This window comes from Homarus americanus, unplaced genomic scaffold (genome assembly GCF_018991925.1).
Source record: "Homarus americanus isolate GMGI-L3 unplaced genomic scaffold, GMGI_Hamer_2.0 scaffold32929, whole genome shotgun sequence".
Taxonomy (NCBI): Eukaryota; Metazoa; Arthropoda; class Malacostraca; order Decapoda; family Nephropidae; genus Homarus; species Homarus americanus.
This window is the reverse complement of record NW_024737097.1, coordinates 22,932,138-22,949,582: the sequence shown is the minus strand read 5'-3', so window position 1 is coordinate 22,949,582 and position 17,445 is coordinate 22,932,138. Positions and strand designations below refer to the sequence as shown.

Sequence of the window (17,445 nt, the reverse complement as noted above, 5' to 3'; positions counted from 1 at the left end):
TTAATGCATTGTATTCTTAACAGTTAAAAAAGACTAAAAAAGTAATAAACATTAAAGAATCAAAGCCCTTTATACTTCCACATAGTACAGCATTAGAAACCATTTAACTTTGCTTCATAAACTTTAGAAATGCATTCCTGAAACTCAGAGCGTTTTGTTTTACTTAAGGCATAATTTTGACATCTATCTTGTTTGTATTTTATTGTCCAAACACTTATACAGGCTCCAAACCCTCATCTTTTTTAGCCTGTTACTATACAGTATCTGGTTCAGAAGCTGTTTATAATTACATCACCTAGATAATTAGCCTCCAGCTTATATCACCCAAATTAGTTCCAGCTTTTTTCACCTGAAGATTAGCCCCCAGTTTATTTCACCTAAAGATTAACCCCTACTTTATTTCACCTAAAGTTTAACCCTCAGTTTATTTCACCTAAAGATTAACCACCCTAATATTAACCTAACCTAAGCCCCAAGTAACAAGTGTGCATAATCACCAGGTATAAGAAGCTAGGGGCTAATCTTCAAGTGACCCCCAACTTCTATGTTCTCCTCCTCACTCCTTGTTCTCAATTCCTTCTATCATAACTAAGAAAATTTTGTAGTCTACACAATTGTTTTATGATAACTTAAATATTTATTTCTATTGTTTCTTTGATAAAACTTCTAAATTAGCTGGTCAGTAAAAAGATTAATATTATTTAAATAATTTTTATTATACAAATCATACAGGATCCTTATTATCTGTTGAGATTTTTGTCTATATATACTGGAATATATAGAGTACAGTATACTGTATACACAACCACTTGTATGCAGTGCTGCTTACATTAATTTATGTTGTAAATGAATCACCACTAAATTTTGATCTTCTTTTGTAAAAACATACTGTAAATCTATGAAAAGCTTCACTACTGTATTTACAAAAATCATAAGCTTCTAAGACTTACAATCTCATTTATGCTTTGACAGCTGCCCTAAGCTTGGCCGACCTCGCCCGTGGATTACTTTTAACCTCTTCCTCGGAGGGCAAGACGACGTGCTTGGTCAGTGACTCCCACTTCTTGGCCATGAGAACATCCATCTCCCTGGGAGAATACGTGGACAGTGCGCTCCGATGTTTGGTCACACCTAACCCGATAGTTGCTGAAGTCTTATCAATGTCCACTCCTTCAGAGCGAAATATTCTGTATTAGAAATATCGTTCATAAAGGAATTTGTCACTCCCTAACACTAAAGAAGAAACAAGAGGCTCAGGATTCCCTACTCTGCCCTGTATGACTGACAGTCATTGAGTCCCCAACAGAAAGATCTCATACATTTCCTTAGAATTTAGGCTCTACAGTATTTCCCAAGAGGAGTAACCATAAAGAGGAATACCTGTACCCCTGGAGGAAGACCCCAAGAGAGAGGAACATGAATCAAGACCTAAGATTTATTTCTCAAGTCATATAGTATACAGTACAGTATAATGCAACTATGAAGAGTGTGCACCATTCAAATGGTCACCAAGATGAAATCCCTAATGTTTCATGTGACTCAAACCAACCCAGGTTGCATTCAATTCTGAGGTGGAGGTTAGGAGGGAGAGGGGGATGAGATGGAAGTATGGAGGAAGAAGGATCGTGGACATACAAAAAGAGCCAACACACACACGAACTACTGGGAATTGTGGTGAGGTGTGATATTTGAGGAAGGGTGTGCAGCTGATGGATACTTACAGTATACTGTATGGTGTTCTGTGAGGCTGTGTCAAGTGATGGGTAAACCAGATACAGTAGTAGATATCTGGGGCTTTGTTGTAGACAGGGAGGACAAAGCATAGCGGAATATATCTATGATAGCAAGAAGATTTTTATTTTTTTTTATTATTTATTGGGCACTCCCCTACATCCTTGTGTAAGGTGAAGCGCAGAAGCGTTTACAGCGCCCAACAGGGAAGCATGCTAAGTTCATGCTTGCCTTTATGTCTCATGAGTTAAGGGCATAAAAGCCTGAAGAGTCAAGGGCATAGAAGCCTGAAGAGTCAATGGTTTTTTTTTATGTCATCAAGTTATTGGAAGCTCCAACAACTTGTCCCTGAACACGAATTCGCAACTTTCGATTTACACCAGGTACTTACTTTACTGCTAGGTGAACAGGGACTAATGGGGGCTTGGAAGTATGTCCAAACAACTTTGACCGGCCCGGGAATCGAACCCGTGACAGCTCGCTTGCGAAGGCAAGAGCGGTACCACTCTACCACCAGCAAGAAGAATGACTGAAAGGTATGTGGTGTGTGTGTGCGTGCTCTTAACTTGGGTTCTGCACAATAGCAAAAAAAAAAAAAAAAAAAAAAATATTAATTAAATAAATAAAAAATTCTTGAAAGCGTGAAAGAAGGAAAAATGAAAACACAGCTACGAGATTTACACTTGACCCCAACAAAGTGAGAAGGAACGAAGGAGCACGACTCACCTGTTATGTGACGCTTCACTACAGTATCTTCGAGTGAATGGAAAGACAAGGCCACTAACACACCCCTTGCTTTAAGATAATAGTGAGCTAAACGGAGGCCATAATCCAGTTCATTTAACTCATTGTTGACAAGGATTCTCAGCGCCTGGAAGAGGACACATACTGTACATAAGATGGTAGAAATGATGGCAGGTCAGAGGATGGGTGATGCTTACAGTAATGATGGCAAAATATTATCCACAGCATAACAAATTTGAAACAAGATATGATCATCTTTATAAAGTACTCAGTTGACATGGCTATAGAAGTACCGGGTAATATTAAAAACAAAATATAAGTACCTTCTATGCACACTGCTTGTATATCTGTATGTACTGTCTATATATACGAGGTCTGTCCAAAAAGAAACGAAACTTTTTAAATAGAGCGCCAACGAGCCGGCGCAGCGTGCTCACGACGGGAGCGCTGTGCAGCGGTGATCTTGACCTTTAGTCTCACACTAGCCGCATCACGCCACGTCAATTAGTCATCGAGCTACACACGCTAGAGTGAACGTGTGTTTAGTGCACTTGGCGATTTGTTGCAAGTTGAATAATGAAGGATCTTGAAGAGCAACGTGTTTGCGTGAAATTCCGTTTCAAATTGGGAAAAACTTTTAAGGAGACTTTTCAGATGTTGCAACAGGCTTATGGGGAGGATTGTTTGAGCCGTACGCAATGTCACGTGTGGTACCAGCGTTTCAAACATCTCGGCGTTTCAAACATCTTAGACGGCACTACTTGGTCGAATGTACATACCTGGAGCTGGCAAGGGGTCACAGCTCAAGGTTAAAGAAGCCACAAGTCCATGAAACTATGAGGGCAAACTTTTTCGGAGTGAGAATTGTAAACTCTTGGAACAATCTACCAGTGTTGTGACGGCACCGAGTTTGAGCTCATTCAAGGCCAGACTTGACCAGCACTGGAGCAGGTTCCGATATATTCAGGAGCCGGTGCATGCCCAGTACTTCCCAACAGTGTGTAACAAAGATGCAACCGACCGCCCAGGCGGCTAACAAGCCGATCAGTGGCGAAGTGGATAAAAGTAAAACTAACGGATGAAGGATTTTGAGTTTTTGACAGCTCTACCAAGACAACTGCAGTCGCAGTGTTCATTCTGAAATTCATCAACCCCGCCAAGTTTAGATATTTTTTTGAGCGACAATACATTGTTTGTATACCTGCATGAGTACCTGTGCCCGGGTGGGCTATTCCCCGTAATAAAAAAAAATTAATAAATAAAATACTTGTATGATATTCTTACTGAATAAATATCTATCTTTCTATCAAAATCATATTTATTCTTTTACAATGACCACAACACTAACCACACTATTGAACACTTACATAGAACGCTCACACTTCATATTCTGAATACAGGTACTCCTCGACTTACGGCAAACTCGACTTACGATAACCCGGGACATACGACCGCCGCGGTCGTATAAAATATTTTTCAAATTACGTATTTTCGAGTCCTGACGTTTGATCGTGCTGTGTACTGACAAAATTTTCGTTTGTAATTCCATTTAAAATGGCTGGCAAGCGTAAAAGTGAGAGTTCTCTTGGTGCTGAGAAGAAAAAGAAACACCAATTTTAGAATTTTTATATATTATTTTCGCCTTTTCGACTTACGACCAATTCAACTTCCGACCTGGTCGTCGGGACGGAACCCCGTCGTAAGTCAAGGAGAGACCGTACATCAAGTTGCTGTACAGTAAAATCAAAGGGAATCACCTGAAGAATCTCCACTCCTTATTTCACCTAAAGATAACCACCCTAACACTAATCTAACTACTCTTATGGTAACCTAACCTAAAAATTAACCACCCTAATGGAAACCTCTCATCCTCCCAAATAATGTCAGGGTGGTTTGTTATGTACTTATGTTTTCTTCAGTCAACCCATTAAGTGTCTCGTTTTCTCATGGCACCCTATAACCACTGAAAGTTAAAGTCTTCTTAAAATTGCGATATATGTTTGGTTACTCTGATTTGTGATATGTTTTAGTAACTGATATGATTAAAGAACATTAATTTATGATTTTTGGAAACAGTTTTCAATGTGAGAATATTGCAGTGGTTTAAATGAAGAATGTAAACAAGCTCTTTCTCTCTCTCTGGGTATTATTGGTGAAGGACGTGGTAGTGAAAAACCCACAGGTTGTAAGGGTAATCCAGTGTTTTCTGGTAGTCATAAGATATTATAATCTATTTGTGAAGCATCTTGTAAAGTAGAAAGAGAGCATATTGTTGGATTAAGATATAAGACTGATATTAATGTAAACTTTGTGGAAGCTATCAGCACGTGTGAAACCATTACAGTGGTCCCTCGGTTAACGAGTTCCCTCCCATAAGATTCTTAAATTCGGTTAACGAGCAACCCCTCGGTTAACGAGTTTCTTACGAGCTGACCTCAACAAGTTTTGGCTTGCACTGGGCAGTCAACCAGCTGTAGTATTAGTCCGCCAATACATTAATCGGTTCTAGGGCTTAAATTCCTTACTATTTTAGTATATATCAAGAAATTATTACTATTCAATAATTTTAAAAGTTTAATATTAAATTTTTTAGTCATTTTAATAATTATTGAACATAATTGAAGGTAAAGTGACTAGTTTAATGCGCGGCATCCAGCCTCTTAACACAGCAAACAGGCGTTAGTCTCTCTCTGTTTTCACTGGAGGTAACATCTTGCTTGAGACTCTCTTCAACTAAATGCTTTTTTCTGTGTTTCCAAGCAAATTATTTGTCATTTTGGAATTTATTTTACATATTGACAATATATAGCGCAGTGCAGTGTTATTTTAAAGAAAATATTCATTATTTACAACAAGTTTAACTTTGAAAAGCACGTGTTGACATTGTTTGAATCCAGCATGGGACCTAAGAGATCAAGAAAAGCGATTTCAATCCAAACCAAGAAGGAAATCATAAAAAAACATGAACAAGGCATTAGAACAAATGCGCTATGCAAAGAATATGGCATGTCGACATCAACTGTGTCGACAATTCTTGCACAGAAAGACAAATTTAAAGAAGTGAAAGTGAGAGACAAATCTACAAGAGTGTTTAAAAGTAGATCCCTAATTGCAGAAACTGAGAGGTGACTTATCATCTGGATTAGGGAAAAACAGATGAAAGGTGATTCAGTTTCTACTGAATTCATTTGTGAAAGAGCCAGGGAGATTTACGAACATTTAAAGACAGATCAACCTGGTTCTTGAGGCACAGAATTTGAAGATTTTCGGGCCAGCAAAAGCTGGTTCGAAAAATTTAAGAAAAGAATTGATATTTTCAGTGTTGTTAGGCATGATGAAGCTGCTAGTGCTGATAAGGAAGGGGCAGCAAAGTTTTTAGATGTATTTAAAAACTGATGGGCGAAGAAAATTAACTTCCACAGCAAGTGTTCAATGTGGACAAAACTGGGCTGTTCTGGAAAAAGATGCCCAAAAGAACATTAATCACCAGAGATGAAGCCTCTTTACCTGGGCATAAACCCATGAAAGACCGTCTCACTCTATTGCTTGGTGCCAATGCTTCAGGGGATTTCCGACTGAAGCCTATGCTTGTCTACCACTCTGAAAACCCCAGGGTGTTCAAGCAACAGAAAGTGGTAAGAACAAAGCTTGGAGTTTATTGGAAGTCCAACTGTAAGGCATGGGTGACAAGACAGCTCTTTAATGAATGGGCTGTTGATGTGTTTTGCCCTTCTGTCAAGAGCTACCTAACCACCAATAAACTCCCTTTAAAGGCTCTTCTCATGGATAATGCTCCTGGTCATGACCCTGACCTTGCCAGAAATTTGGAGTATCAATTTGACTTTGTGAAAGTGTTGTTTTTGCCTCCAAACACTACATCAATCATACAGCCAATGGACCAGAATGTGATCAGCAACTTCAAGAAGTTGTACATGAAGAAAATGTTTAGGATGTGTCATCAGGCAACTTCCAATGATCCTGAACTAACACTGAAACATTTCTGGAAGACACAATTCAACATCCTGGAAGCTGTAAAATTGATCGTGTCATCATGGCAAGAAGTCTCCACTAGATCCCTCAATTCTTCATGGAAAGAACTGTGGCCATCAGTAGTCCATGATTTTGAGGGATTTGAGGAAGAAACAGAATTGGACCAGGAGATTGTGTCCATTGGTCAGTCATTGGGCCTTGAAGTGGAGGAAGATGTGGAAGAGCTTGTGATGTCTCATGAGGAGGAACTTACTCCTGATGACTTGAAGCAACTGGATGAGATGTTACAGGTAGAGGCTGACAGTGGTGAGGAGGAAATTGAAAGTGATGACCATATGTCAGCTAAACAGTTAAAAGATGTAATTTACTACTGGGAGAAGTTCAGGGAACTGGCTTCAAAGCACCCAGAAGTGGAAAAAACTGAACTAACTTTGCGTCATGTTGAGGACTCAGTGGTCTCCTTCTTTAAACATAAGTTAATGGTGAGGAGGACAGATGCCCCACAGACCACAATTGACACTTTCTTCAGTAAAAGGCAGAGGGAACAAGATGCTATCCCTCAGCCTTCCACTTCAAGAAGGAGAGAGGATGTTCATGGTGGAGAATCTGTCAGTCCAGAGGTTCCTGACATTTTCATGGAAGGTGACTCACCTTCCAAGAAGCAGTAAAATGCTTCTCCTCCACCTCCACTTCCTTCTCTTCTCCCTTCTCCTCCTCCACCTCCCACTTCAAATTCACATCATCATCATCCAGGAGCCTTCTACATACACACCTCAAAGTAAGTGAACTTTTCTGCCATTTTTGTTGAATTTAGGCAATTTTCGGTGAGCTGAAACCAATTACCCAAAAACCCATTGAAACAATGGTTTCGGTTAACGAGCAACCTACTGGAATGGATTGTGCTCGTTAACCTAGGGACCACTGTATTGTTTAATATACTTTTTAAGTAAATGCTTTATTTCCCTATTCTGATTATATTTATGTTACAGCATAAGGGAGACTGTGACAGGTTATATTAATCTTAGGTGCAATAAGCTAGGGTGTGCATTCTCCAGATGATGCAGTAGTATATGTAATAAGAAATAATACAGTAAAACTTCTATTTAAAGGACTATATGGAGAGGAAAGTCTTTATATCAAGGGTCCCAATAAATGTGAAATCTCTATCTAAAGAACTATGATAGGGATGGAAGTCCATTTTATCGAGGGTCCATTCGATGTTAAACCCCCATCTAACGGGTTATGTGAAAAGAGAAGTCCGTTATATGGAGGTTTCACTGTACAGTACAAACCTGGAATGTTTTGGTCGCAGGATGGGAATATCTCTTCAGCTTGTCTAGTCTACCGTCCTCACCAGTCACGGACATTACCAACTCTGCCAGTTCTTTGGTCGTGTGAAGCTTCCTGAACAGATGGCGAGACTCGACTACAACACGAGAGATCTTCCGGGCGTTGCTCTCCTCGCCATAATACTTGAGGACTTTATAGAGGGAGTCCTCATCTATGTGGCTTAATATATCTGCTGCTGTCAACTGGTTTGGATCTCTGTGATGAAGGAAGATCTATTTACCTACATTATTAAGAGAGATTCTGTGGACAAACTCATATTCGATATAATTTCTACACCTTGACTAAATGACTGATTTTTATCATTATTTTTATACCTGCAGTGTCTATATACATGATGAACCATATACAGCTCCTCCCCGACTTACGACGGGGTTAGGGACCCAAATCCAGGTCGTAAGTCGAAACGGCCGTAAGTCGAAAATGCTTACATAATAAATAGAAAATCTAAAATGGGCCTCTTTTTTTCTCAGCACCACAAAACTCTCACTTTTAAGCTGGCCAGCCATTTTGAAGTGAATTACAAACGAAAATCTTGTCAGTACACAGCGCAAACACTGGCATTGGGACTTGAAAACACGTAATTTGACAAAAGTTTGGTACGACTGAGGCGGTCGTATGTCCGGGTGGTCATAAGTCGGGGAGGAGCTGTACCTATACTGTCTATACACATGATGAACCATATACCTGTACTGTCTATATACATGATGAACCATATACCTGTACTGTCTATATACTTGGCAAACTGTATACCTTTATTATCTATAAACATGCTGAACTGTATAACTGTACAGTATTGTCTACATACATACTGAAATGTATATGTGTACAGTATTGTCTATACCAGTGGTTCTCAACCTTGTTTGCCCCATGCATTCCAAATAATATGCATATAATACTGAAAATCCTTTATTTTTTCCATATTAGTACATATACATTTACAATTTTACATGGATTATTTTTATAGTGGAGTTTTACAAATTAAATTCCAATTGAAAATGTTGATGGATTTGTAAAACTTGAATAAAAGTAAAATAGTTTTTTTTTTATTTATAATGAATTACTTAACAGACCAAACTGAAGCATAATGCAATAAACAAAAAGTTCAATAGAATACCACGATATTGTAAATTTATAATTAATTTTATTCAGATGAAGATTACAGTCAATGAGAAACCTGTGATTGTTTTTTCTTCGCCAATTCTGGGATACGCGGAGGAGTGCTTGAAAGGGCACAACGCAGGTCATTTTCTACCTCTAATCTACTACGTTGCTTCGTTTTAATTTGCAACAGAGTTTAAAAGTCTGACTCACAAAGATATGTCGACACAAACGGAAGCAATGCACGGATAGCTCTTTCTGCCACTTTTGGGTAGGAATCGCACATCAAGGGCCAAAATTCTGTGATTGATTTCTCATCGAACATATCTCTTGCTCCCGAATCAGTTTCCCCCCCCTGAAAACCTGAATTCCCCCTGGTTGAGAACCCTGGTCTATACTATACATGCTGAACTGTATACAGGTGCTCCTCTACTTAAAACGTTCACCTTACAAACTTTCAGAGACACAAACATCATCACTGAGGGGGTTACCTGCCAGAAAAGCTGTTTAATGTGGATGAGACTGGATTATTTTGAAGAAAATTCCAGATAGAACAAACATTACCTAAGAGAAGAGTGAGCCAGGTTTTAAGGCTGTATTAAAGGGTATAGCTGTACTAAATATTCATTATCTTTTCATTTTTTACAATATGTTTGGACTTGCGTACAAACAAGCCTCAGGAACGAAACTCGTTCGTAAGTAGAGGAGCACCTGTACTAATAAATATCCATCCATCCATTTACCTGTTATTATCCATACGCATATCCAATGGTCCGTCTTGGCTGAGCATGAAGCCTCGCTCGGGTGTATCAAACTGCATCGATGAGACGCCCAGATCCATCAACACTCCGTCGATGGTATCTCTCTTCAACTGCAGCTTTGCCAGGAGTAAAGGCAGCTCACTGGAAAAGGAAGATTCTTATATCAGAGGGTAATTCAATGTACAACCTTCTGAAGAACATTATACAGTCTCTCCTTGATTTACGACAACCCGGACGTACGACGGCCATGGTCGTATAAAATATTTTCAACATTACGTATTTTCGAGTCCCTGCGTTAGTGATCGCGCTGTGTACCGACAAAATTTTTGTTTGTAATTTCCTTTAAAACGGCTGGCAAGCGTAAAAGTGAGAGTTTTGTGGTGCTGAGAAGAAAAAGAGACACCCATTTTAGAATTTCTATGTATTATTTTTGCCTTTTCAACTTACGACCTGGTCGACGGGACAGAACCCCACCGTAAGTCGAGGAGAGACTGTAGTACTTTATGTATTTCCTTGTGGTGCTTCAAGCTCTTAACACAATATATGGTACAGGACGTCCATCAATCACCCAACCCATTTTAAAAATTCACGAACATCCACAAAAATATTGTAGACACAACAAAGCAGAGTTAATACACTGCTTCACGGTCATCCCATTAATTATTTTCCCTCAGTTCGTCAAGTATGAAAAACCCCAATGTCTTCTATTTACAATACTTTGGTGTATATCAAGTCCTAAAATGGGTCAGATAATTCATGGACTCCCCGTAGCTATAAACCATTACCTACAAAACAATTAGTACAATGCTTTCATCAATATACTGTACCTAAATTTGCCGAGAAGAGGAAAGACCCTATTAGGATATTCTCTCTGTAACTCCTCAGCGTACTTGTAGGCAACGGGATCTCGGTCTAAACACATTAATCTCACACCCGGACAACTCTCCAGAATTTTCCGAGAATGACCTCCTGCCCCGAAGGTAGTGTCCAGAATAACAGCATTGTCTCTTGGGGCGAGATACTCTAACACCTCTCTCGCCATCACAGGTATATGAGCAACGGGTTTGGGGGATGGTGGTGCCTGGCTGAGAGGTTCTTGGCATGTGACTGTATCTTTCATACTTGACATGGAAATCTTTTTGGACATTAGGAAAGTTGGAAATCTTAACAGGTCTACATCACTCCTCTCTATGATTCTCATGATATTTCTAAGATGTCCTCTACTCGTATTATTAAACAATAAAGAACCCATTGTGTGTTTTAACCCTTGGCCGGTGGCAAAGTATTCCCTATATGTAATAAATGGAACACAAGCAACATGACACTCCCACTGATAATGACTGCCGTCCCAACAGCTAACTTCCAATGATAATGGCCACCGCCCCTACAGCTAACTTACACTGATGATGGTCACTACCTGTACAGCTAACTTACACTGATAATGGCCACTGCCCCTACAGCTAACTTCCACTGATAATGGCTGCCGTCTAAGGGTTAATAAATAAAGGCTCTTCCGATGTACAAGGCTGTTAAAATGTAATCAGGAGAACAATTCAGGTAAGGTTAAGTTCTCTTGAACAAGCGTGCGAGGAAGCCTTTTTCATGCTCTTTCATCTCTTCTAAAAATTCTTTGGATGAGATCTGACGGCACTCCTCGACAGAGAGACCTGTTGCTGTGCTTGTTAGCGAGCGCGGGTACCTGCAAAACACAAGTTTGTTGTAAGAGAATAAACACTAATTTGGTTTGGTTAATATATAGGACTAACCCACCAGGACTGCATAGCGCCGATGCAGCCATATCTCACGTCCAGAAATGCCTCAAATTTCACCATATCATGGTAAGTTCTTTCTGTTTAATATACCAGGGAAGGTAGGTAAGGTTAGGTAGGTTTGGTTGGTTAGGTCTGTTCTTCATAACCACAAATGTTAAGTAACAAATAATATACAAAAATCCCTTTTTTAACATATTACTACAACAGTATCTACTATAATATAACAATAAAAATCCGACGTTTTTATAATTGTTTTCAATCAATTTTGGCCGTGGGTTAGTCCTATATAATTACCTTTGGTTTACCTGAAGATTTGGCACAGTTAGGTTAGGTTAGATTAGGTACTAACCACCCAGGCCTAAACCAAACGTCCTACTGTACAGTACAGTACTTTATACACAAGTAATAATACTGAACAATAAACATTTACCATAAGACATACAACATTGTTAAAGTAAACCTATACTCACTGTTTAGAATGTGTGTTTGATGCTATACGGTTTAGTGATGAATATATCCGGTGACACTCGACTTGATCAACATGTGTGGCATCCCCGAGCTTAAAGCCTCTGGTGACGAGGACCCGTAGGTGCTCCCCGAGGTCCCTGTGATGACCAGAGAAACCATTAAACTGTCCCAGGCAGTTGTGAAGCTTGACTCAACTGTGTACAGCAATAAGATGAATGAAATGTTATTTGACGTATGTAGCAGTGTAGATATTGATCTATATATCTACCTATCCGTCCATATACCTATCTTTATATCCATATCTCTCCATGTACAGTATAAAGTTATCCATTACCTGCCCCCGGCTTTGGTTGGGTCCACAGGCCACTTATCAAGTAATCTCATGAAATTTCGGTAACTACTTCTTGCCATCACAAGTTTAATATAATCTCTTCGTTATGAACTTATTGTCTACTCCATGAACGAGTTGTGGGCGGTGGGCGTGGGTTGTGGGCGGTGGGCGTGGGTTGAGCCAAGACGTAACAGGGGCAGTGCTTCACGCCGTGGCCAGGGTCTCCCAGCACACACTTTAATATATAACCACAGGTGGAATAAAATGCCTACATAATTTATTTTATTTTCAATTAAATCTACATATCTTATTTAACTATTTAGTCTATTATGAAATAATTCTAGTTTTTTTATATATCTATAAACAAATAATAACCCAATTTAACCTTTACGAACCAATATAAACTATTTTTATCAGTATTGTATGTAAAATGTGGGTTGTCTATTACCAAGTAACAAAATGTTTCTAGTTTAAAGTTTATAAATAAATATTATTATTGGTGGTATTCCTACATCAACTACACCTTGTACAGTAGTGTTACAGCACAACGGGTAAAGGTTAATGGTTTCTCATAATAAACAAACTTTATCATTAATCACTACCACATCTGGAGACAATTTAATTTAGAAATCCAGAAATGTGTAACAAATATACTGGCACTTATTAATGTCTCTAAAGGAATTTTATTAATTATGTAAAAAAAAAAAAATATATATATATATATATATATATATATATATATATATATATATATATATATATATATATATATATATATATATGTGTGTGTTTGTGTGTGTGTGTTTTAAAGGTAAATGAACACATTATGTATAAAAGGTAAATAATAAAACTAGGTTAGTTGTGCCTTGAGAGGTTGAGGTGTAAACAATGGCTAGTCACAGTCAGATATATCTAGTGTTGTTAACCATGTTCCTCGTCCACACATCCTACAGCAGAGAGATAGAGAGAGAAATGACGGTAGAGGTTAAAGCCGGCACAGAAGAATGTTTTTACGAGATGGTTAAAGCTGGAGAGACACTTGATGTGGAGTATCAGGTAAGGTGGAGGTGTCACCGCTCCATGACACGTCACCCTTCACTTAAAACCTTAAATATTCCCCCTCTGTTTCTTCACTCACCTACCTTTAGAACCTTGGAGTCCTGAAGGGTTAAACCATCGTCTTCAGAGTTAAACCATCGTCCTCAAAGTGTTAACCATCATCCACAGAGTTAACCACGTATGGGTCTTGATGAAGGATGTATCGTTGGGGCCCCAATTAAGTGATTGACTGCGTGTGTAATTAGTCTTCAGAATTTATGATATCTTGTGACACTTAACTCACCTTCAGGTCATCAATACACTATTAGATGTAGGTATTAAAGCAGTTTGTAAGGTTCTTTTTTACAGTCAATGAAAATAAACTTTGGTGTTTCATATTCAGGTGATATCAAGAGTCTTACGCAAATACTGTATTCAGTAAATTTGCAATGTCACCTCCCACTGTTAGAAAGTCAAAAATATATTTTTCTAGTGTATTTATGTGTGTTTAGACCGAATATGACCTTCATTTATGGCGGAAATTAGCCGGGTTTTTTTATCAATTTTTTTTCGTTGGACGTTTTCTGAAAAAAATCATGGCAAAATACACCAAAAAACACTAGAAAAACAAAAACCAAACCTAACCTAACCTAACTGACTCTCACCATATGATGGAATCACCTATTTCTTACCTTATTGGCCTGGTTCTTGTTCGTCGTTGGACTCTGAGATTCTTACACCTTACTGAGGTTGGAAGAACACCATTCAATCAAAAAATGCTATAGTTTCTTCGTTTTTTCCCCCAAAACTCGCAATCAGCTCCATTTAATTTAAGTGACCCATCACAGACTTCCATGGTCGGAACTGAACTTGAATTTCTAAATATAAGAGACCCAAAATAAAACTTGAATTTGATTGGGCCAAATGTACTGCGAATTAAACCCAAAATCATTTTAATTGGTTGCAAAAACAAAACGCTTTTGATTGGTCGCATGACATGTACGGGAACGCATGCGCATGATGATTTATGAAGGAGACGCAGGAGACACACAGTGTTGGAGGTGAGGCAGGCGATAATGGCGTAAGATTAATGGAAGAAAAGAGAAAAAATTTTGGAAACGCTATCACAGTTATTATACATTTCCGCCGGTAATGTAATACAGCAGATGAAAATTATCTTATAATTAGACGTCTTATCAGAATATGATAATGCATTAGTGGTAGGAATGTGCGGTGTGTAAATGCAAAAATACCCTGTGTTCTTTACTTTTGAAAATTGTTTTTACAGATATTGTGGATACTTTGAACTCAATCTTGCATTTCCTTGCAGGTTATTGATGGTGGCCAAGGTGAACTAGATATTAATTTTTACGTGGCTGGTCCCTTAGGAACGGTGCTCGTACAAGACTTGCGGAGAGGAGAAGGATCTCACAGGTGGGAGACGTTACCCTTGTGCCGCTAAACTTAAATTTATATTCTCTGCTGCCTTAACCCTTAACTGGTGGCTAACAATTTCCCATTCCCCTCCATATACCCAGAAATAAAATGCAAGGAACATGAAATGCCGACTGATGATGGCTGCCATACAGACTGTTAACTTCCACTGATGATGGCTGCCATACAGACTGTTAACTTCCACTGATGATGGCTGCCATACAGACTGTTAACTTCCACTGATGATGGCTGCCATACAGACTGTTAACTTCCACTGATGATGGCTGCCATACAGACTGTTAACTTCCACTGATGATGGCTGCCATACAGACTGTTAACTTCCACTGATGATGGCTGCCATACAGACTGTTAACTTCCACTGATGATGGCTGCCATACAGACTGTTAACTTCCACTGATGATGGCTGCCATACAGACTGTTAACTTCCACTGATGATGGCTGCCATACAGACTGTTAACTTCCACTGATGATGGCTGCCATACAGACTGTTAACTTCCACTGATGATGGCTGCCATACAGACTGTTAACTTCCACTGATGATGGCTCTCAATTAAGGGATAACTTTTGAAAAACAATTCTTTTCCTCTATATACATACTGTTGTATCTTCCAGGATGTGTTCCCCAGTGTCATTGTTTATGATACGCCTGATATTTATTCATCTTGCAGAACGACAATGTCTGAACAAGGCGACTACCGGATATGCTGGGACAACACCTTCTCGCACTTCAATACGAAGACTGTCTTTTTCGGAGTCATGATAGAGAACGAAAATGACGACGACGATGACGACCTTTGGGACTCTGGGTTTGAAGCCAGTGTCACCGCAGAGGATATTTATGAAATGAAAATAGAGGACATAAAGGTACGGGTTAGGTCATTTTTCTGACTAATTCATCTGGCCAAAAATCTTTATTTTATACATTTTATGTCATGAAGAGACACCCACAATGGCAGACAAAATGTGGGTTTCTTCTCATATATTGTTGTTCACAGGAATCACAGCCAGTATGGTAAATCAACGTACAGAAAGATGTAACACTAATTTCATTAAAACATTGCAGAATTATCATTATGTATTAGTGGGTCACAGGGTGATTACTTTATTTACTGATGGCAAACTGACAATAATTTTGTTCCCTCAACCTTGATCTTAGCTCGAATTACGTTTTAATTTTCTCTATTAATTTCAGGGCGCAATGGACAGGATTCGTGGACACCTCACCAAGTCCAGATTTATGCAGGATCAGCTGCGAGCTTATGAGGCGCGGGACAGAAACGTGGCCGAGAACAACTGTAGCAAGGTCAATACCTGGTCAATAGTTAATGTGGTGATCATGTTGGTCACTGGAATAATTCAGGTGAGTGTCAATTAATATTTACTTATTTTATTAACTTTTACTGAAGCTCTAATCGGATGAGAAGACTTAATGTTTGATGTTATGTCTTTGTCCGATGGGATAATGTCCCCTACTGTCCCCTGCTGTACACTTCACAGTACTGTACAAGTAATGGCAGTAGTACAGTATATCCCACAAGTCAGCCAGAAAAGGATAGAGTATATATTTTTCAGATTTTAATCTTCCATTCTTCAGTAACTAAGTAGAAGTGCAAAATATTTCTTTGTTGCTTTCCAGGAATTCTTTTTTTTAATGTTTAAGAAAAGTATTACTGAACTGTACTGTATTAAGACTAAATGATTGATATAGTGGATACCACAGTACAGTCTAAGCTACCCGTGTGAGAAGGAAGGAGGTCAGACCAAGCTGTTCTCATTATTGGCCTTCATATATTCTCGGTATTTTAAGGTACCAGTTATTGTATGATGATCTAACAAAGTCCATAACGGTTTCATTTCCTCATCCTCAGGTTGTACTATTGAAAAGCCTGTTTGATGATAAGTCTCGGCTACACGGTATATGGAAGAAGGGAGCTGCATCTACGTTTTCTTAGGACTATTAAAACATGAGGTACTACAGTAATTCTACGTAGGTGAAAAAAGTCTCTAGCCAAAGTTTACAATATGTTCAAATACTGTATATCGATATTTGGCATTCAGGATTATTAAACTGGTCAGGTATTGTTGGCAGACATTGCTCTTTTTTAGTATTTTTCATACATGCGAACAATGTACGTCATTTGTTACAGCGAAGTGATAGTTAGAAAAGAAGAACTAGTTGTACTGTATCAGAAACATAAACATAATACTCTCATGAGATGGAGTTCATGTTTTTTATTAGACTTTTATGAAGAACATGGAAGTGATCCTTCAGCTCTTGGTAGTAAGGACTTAAGTTTTATTGGACGTTGCCAATTCATTCAGGTTAATAATTTTTAAAATTTTAGAGACGAGCATTGTGATCACCCATTACTTTGTTAGCATATGGTTTAATAATCATTTGAGTGCATATATGTTTAGTTTACATTTAAATGCAGCTATTAAACATGCTTTGTTTACCATTACATGCCTTGTTTACAGTTGAATGCACCTTTTATATGCTTAGTTTACAGTTTTAATAATCAATAGAATGCATTTTCTTTAATTGTTACCATAGTTTGCAGTTTTAATATTCACCAGCACAAATTGTTTATGTAGTAATGATGTAACAGATGGGTAAGCCTATATATATATATATATACTGTATATATATATATATATATATATATATATATATATATATATATATATATATATGAAATCACGAGTT

General features: G+C 38.4%; 3 protein-coding genes across 3 annotated transcripts; 1 reads left to right on the top strand and 2 right to left on the bottom strand.

Moving 5' to 3' along the window:
- Window positions 1–695: 695 nt before the first annotated feature.
- On the bottom strand, window positions 696–11,054 carry LOC121873347 (probable methyltransferase-like protein 15 homolog). The gene is made up of 5 exons (XM_042376894.1): window positions 10,502–11,054; window positions 9,657–9,815; window positions 7,758–8,010; window positions 2,458–2,602; window positions 696–1,170 (listed from the first exon to the last, which is right to left on the bottom strand). Exons 1-5 carry the CDS (start codon window positions 10,924–10,926, stop codon window positions 959–961), a joined length of 1,194 nt encoding a protein of 397 aa, XP_042232828.1. The 5' UTR covers window positions 10,927–11,054; the 3' UTR covers window positions 696–958.
- Window positions 11,055–11,188: 134 nt separating this feature from the next.
- On the bottom strand, window positions 11,189–12,477 carry LOC121873349 (ubiquinol-cytochrome-c reductase complex assembly factor 2-like). Its single transcript, XM_042376897.1, has 3 exons — window positions 12,249–12,477; window positions 11,917–12,051; window positions 11,189–11,373 (listed from the first exon to the last, which is right to left on the bottom strand). Exons 1-3 carry the CDS (start codon window positions 12,323–12,325, stop codon window positions 11,238–11,240), a joined length of 348 nt encoding a protein of 115 aa, XP_042232831.1. The 5' UTR covers window positions 12,326–12,477; the 3' UTR covers window positions 11,189–11,237.
- Window positions 12,478–13,116: 639 nt separating this feature from the next.
- Window positions 13,117–17,368, top strand: LOC121873348 (transmembrane emp24 domain-containing protein 1-like). The gene is made up of 5 exons (XM_042376896.1): window positions 13,117–13,301; window positions 14,614–14,717; window positions 15,407–15,602; window positions 15,931–16,098; window positions 16,607–17,368. The coding sequence occupies exons 1-5, from the start codon at window positions 13,134–13,136 to the stop codon at window positions 16,688–16,690; spliced, it is 720 nt and encodes a 239-aa protein (XP_042232830.1). The 5' UTR covers window positions 13,117–13,133; the 3' UTR covers window positions 16,691–17,368.
- The last annotated feature ends 77 nt before the right edge of the window (window positions 17,369–17,445 follow it).